Consider the following 4,484-nt stretch of genomic DNA (forward strand, 5'->3'; position numbering starts at 1 on the left):
ACAGTCCAAGGGCTCCCTCCCTGCATGTTTGCCCTCTGGAGAGGAAGGAGAGAGAAGTAGTGAGGCCCCTGCATTTGTGAGCAGCCCCGAAAGTAGTGACCTAAGCTTCCCCACTTCCCCAGTCCCTGTATGTGGAGAAACTTCTGCCACAGCTGGTTAATGCACCCACAGGCCCTCCAGGCACGTAGCAGTCCAGTGTCGCCAGCACCATTTGTGTCCTCCCTGGGTGAAGAGCTGGGCACCTGGACCACGTGCTCTCCTTTGCGCCCCTCCAGGATTCTCTGTTAGACGTTCTTGGAACCCCAGCTCCAAGGCCTCACTTCTCAGGCTCTCAGAGCCTCTGAGCCAGCGGCAGTCTCTCCTTGACCCTTTGCCCCAAGGCAGGCAACAGCCCACCCTCTGCCCTCATAGCAACCCAGCCAGGAGAGCCTGGCCTCCCTCGGACACTCCCTCACTGCCCTCCCCCAATCTCGCCTGGCCTTCTTCCTCCCCTCGCTCTGTCCCATTCCCTGGGCATTATATCTGGGGCCATGCTCTGTCTTTAATGCTCCCCAAGAACCAGCTTTCTAGAATCCAGCCACTTCTCTTGGGGCAGAAGAAATGGCCTTTGCAAGGCTTTGGCTGTGAATTCTTGGTAGGGAATAGGACTGGGGAAGATAAACCCAGTCCCGAGGGCAAAAAATATCTCACCCTTTACCATTAACAGAGCACCAGCTAGAAGGCCAAAAAAGGTCCTGGCCAGAGATGGGGGTGAAGACAAGTTCTAAAGCCCAGAAATGAGCATAGCAGCCCCTCCCACTTATAATATACAACATACTTGCATATCGGCCATCTCTTTGGATCCTCAAAACAACCTCGTGTGGTGGGCAGGGATTATCTCCTGCACTGTACAGGTGAGGAAACTCAGAAGGGCATGAAAGTTTGCCCAAAGTGTCAGGGCCAGGACTGAGTCTCCAACCTCCAGTTTATAAATCCAGGGCAAGACATGACCCTGGCCCCCACCAGCTTCATGATGTGCCTGGGAGGGAGACAGCAAGCCTCCTGAGGCCACCTGGCGTGCCCCTTCTCTCTCTCCAGACCCCACTTCTACCTGCCACACCCCAGAGTGTGTATGGATTTGCTGTAGACACACTCAAAAGTTACCTTTTTCTCCTTCAGCCAGTCCTGAGCACCCACTATGCGCCCTTCCCAAATGCACAGTAGGTGCTCAGGGCTGACTGAAAGAGGAAGAGGCAGCCCCTGAGGGTGTCTACATTTCCAACTGGGATGTGCAAGTCCATACCTTAGCACCCAGGAAGCCCTGCCCCAGATCCCACAACTTGCCTTATAAGGGAGGTTAGCCTAAGGTGCATCCCCCTAAGACCATACCTGGGGAGAAGCATCCTTCCTCAGGAAGAACTGACCTCTGTGAGCACATGGCATGTAGCGAGCTCTGAGCTAACGGTGGTCACACCAACCCTAGAACAAATCCTCTGGCAACCCAACATCCCACCTGCCACCAAGTCCTGTCAGTATCTCCCAAGGCCGGCCCCCTTTTCTCCATCTCCTCACCGTTGAGTCCCAGTTGTCCCCAACTTACCTGAAGCCATGGCAAAGCCTCCTACTGGTATCACAGTCAGTCCAAGCTGCCCCCCACACACAGCCACAAGGAAGGCTTCAGGACCCAAATCTCATCCTATCACCCCTGACAAGATCCCTGAAGGCCCCTTAGACCTAAACGGGGTTGCACGGTCTGGGCCTGCACTCCATCTCACACCTTTCACTGTACCCTGAGCCACACCAGCCTTCTCTCAGCTCCCTTGCCTACCATCCTTTATTCGGCCTCTCCGTGAAACGTGTCCCCCCTCCCCTCACCTTGTCAGCTCATCTTCTTCCTTCAGATCTCAGTTCAAAAGCCTCCCCTGCGCCTCTGTGTCAGTTCTATCCATCGTACATTCTCACACCCTCTGCTGTACTTCTCCTTCAGGGCAGGCGTTTTCTCCACCAGTTGTAAGCTCTGGAAGACAAAGTGTGCATCTTTCTTCCTCTCCCTGCTTCCCGTCCTTCTCACCATCGCATCCCCAGCATCTGTCCAGTGCCTGGCCATCGCTGATGCTCAGTAACTATGTGTTGAATGGATAGATGAATGAACCAACTCTATGAGGTAAGTACTGCCGCTATCCCTAATCTGCAGACAAAGAAACGGAGATTCTGAGGAGTTGAGTGGCCAACTCAAGGTCCTGCGGCTGGCCAGTGGTACAGGCAGGGTCTAGAGCAAGTCAGACTGCAGAGTCTGTGCTCTTCACCACTTCTGGTCCTGCACCCAGAATGCCGGCCTCAGTGTCTGTCTTGCTCTCCCAGCAGGCTCTCTGAGGACTGCTCAGCTGGCCACCAAGTCCTGGGGCTCTGGGGCTCTCCTCCCCAGAGCTGCCCCCAGAACCATGGAGAGACTGAGTGAGCTACAGAACCCACTGCTGCCTCAGAACCCCGCACACCTCCATGGCCCCTACCCCTACCCCGAGGCTTCTCCCGCCTGGCCGTGCCGGGAGAAGATCTACTCCTACCTCCTGGGTGGTGCTGGGCCTGCTCACGCCCACCAGCTCCTGGACCCAGGATCCCTGCAGCTGGCCGTGGAGGCCTGGTACAGGCCCAACTGCCTCCTGGGGAGGGACAAGCTCAAGGAGCCCAGGGCAGACAGCTGCGAAACCAGCTTCACAGAGAGCAGGGAGCCCTCCACTGGGCCTACGGAGCGGTCCACAGAACCTGGCCAAGCGGAAGAGGATGTCACCATCCAGACCGTGTCCTACGGGGTTCAAGAGGAGCTCCAAGGCCAAGAGGACGACCAGGAGGAGGAGGAGGAGGAGGTGAGTATGTGTGTTTAAAATGCAGATTCTTGGGCTCACCTCCAGGTGCTGAGATTCTGTAGGCCTGGCTTGGGGTCCAGGAATCTGTATGTTACCAAAAAAAAGGCACTTCTGACACGGGTGCTATCTACACTTTGAGAAACACTAGCTTGGGCTATTTAATTATTTTAAGATTAACTGCATTAGGGTATCTTTTTTATTGAAGTATAGTTGATTTACAATATTATGTAAGTAGGTGTACAACATAGCGATTCACAGGTTTTAAGGGTCATGAATATTTAATTTTTTAATAGCACTTTTTGTTCTTGTTTTTTTTCTAGCTCAATCGAGAGATAATTTGTATATAACATTGTTTAAGTTTAAGGTGTATAATGCCATGATTTGATTCATGTACGTATTACAAAATGTTTACCACAATAAGGTTAGTTAACACATCCTTCATCTCACATAATTACCATTTTGCTGTTGCTGTTGTAGTCCTCTTTAAGCAACGTATGTCAGTTTTGCTCCACGTAATCTAATATTTTCTACAAGGTGATTTTTAAGGGTTACATGGTATCCCGTTGTAGGTTCTTGCATCAGTTATTAACCCAATCTCCTGGTCATTGGGTGTTGAGATTGTTTCTAATCTTTCACAATTACTACCCTATGATGAACATTCCGGTACGTGTATATTTGTATTCTTTCCTAGTGATAAATTCCTAAGGGTGGAATCACTGGGCCATTCACTGTCAAAGCTTTTGGTGGAGAGTACCGAGCCCAACCCACACTCCCACTAACAACAGATGGTCTTCCCGTTGCCCCACATCACTGCCAATGGGTGATCCTGGGCCAGGTCACAAGAGCCCACTCGTGTTTTGCAGAGTGATGCAACCTCGACAGAGAGTGAAAGCGAAGACAACTTCCTTACTCTGCCTCCCAGGGACCACCTGGGTCTCACGATCTTCTCCATGCTCTGCTGCTTCTGGCCACTGGGCATAGCTGCCTTCTACTTCTCCCAGGGGGTAAGAGCCCGTGGGGCCCAGGGCTTCTGCTCTGGCCACCCCGCTCCTCTGGGGGGCCTGGGGTCAGGGCCTGGCAGGCTGGGGCTGTTTGCTGGGCGTGGGGATGCTCCCTTTCATCAGCGCCTCTCTCTCCCTAGACCAGCAAGGCCATCTCCAAGGGGGACTTCCGCCTGGCCAGCACCACCTCCCGCCGGGCCCTATTCCTGGCCACACTCTCCATCGCCATCGGGGCTGGTCTCTATGTGGCCGTGGTGGTAGCCCTGGCAGCTTACATGTCCCAGAATAGCCACAGCTAGTGGCCAAGAAGTCCTGGCGTCCTGACTCCCCTGATGGACCTGAGGAGGCAGGGGGGCTTGGGGTAGCAGACTCTCTGGGAAGTCCTGGCCCCTGAAGACAGCTCATGAGCGTGGCTTATTGGGAGGAGGCCTCCCGGGCTGCAGCCTGAGGGGTGCAACCTTCACTTCTTCCTGCCTATTGCAACCAGCCTAAAGCAGGGCTGGGAGCATCACTCTCCAGCCCAGGCTATGTTGGGAAGCAGCAGAGGGTAGGGCTGCCCACCTGGCCATCCAGGCAGGACCTCCCTCTAGCTGGGAGCTCTCCCCATTCTGCTTATTTCCTAAAGGGTCTCCTGCCCTGC

General features: G+C 53.9%; 1 protein-coding gene across 1 annotated transcript; it reads left to right on the top strand.

Annotated features, from left to right (window-relative positions):
• Positions 1-2,420: 2,420 nt before the first annotated feature.
• SYNDIG1L (synapse differentiation inducing 1 like) lies at positions 2,421-4,143 on the top strand. The gene is made up of 3 exons (XM_065872783.1): positions 2,421-2,843; positions 3,707-3,847; positions 3,985-4,143. Exons 1-3 carry the CDS (start codon positions 2,421-2,423, stop codon positions 4,141-4,143), a joined length of 723 nt encoding a protein of 240 aa, XP_065728855.1.
• The last annotated feature ends 341 nt before the right edge of the window (positions 4,144-4,484 follow it).

Source organism: Phocoena phocoena, chromosome 2, assembly GCF_963924675.1.
Source record: "Phocoena phocoena chromosome 2, mPhoPho1.1, whole genome shotgun sequence".
NCBI lineage: Eukaryota > Metazoa > Chordata > Mammalia > Artiodactyla > Phocoenidae > Phocoena > Phocoena phocoena.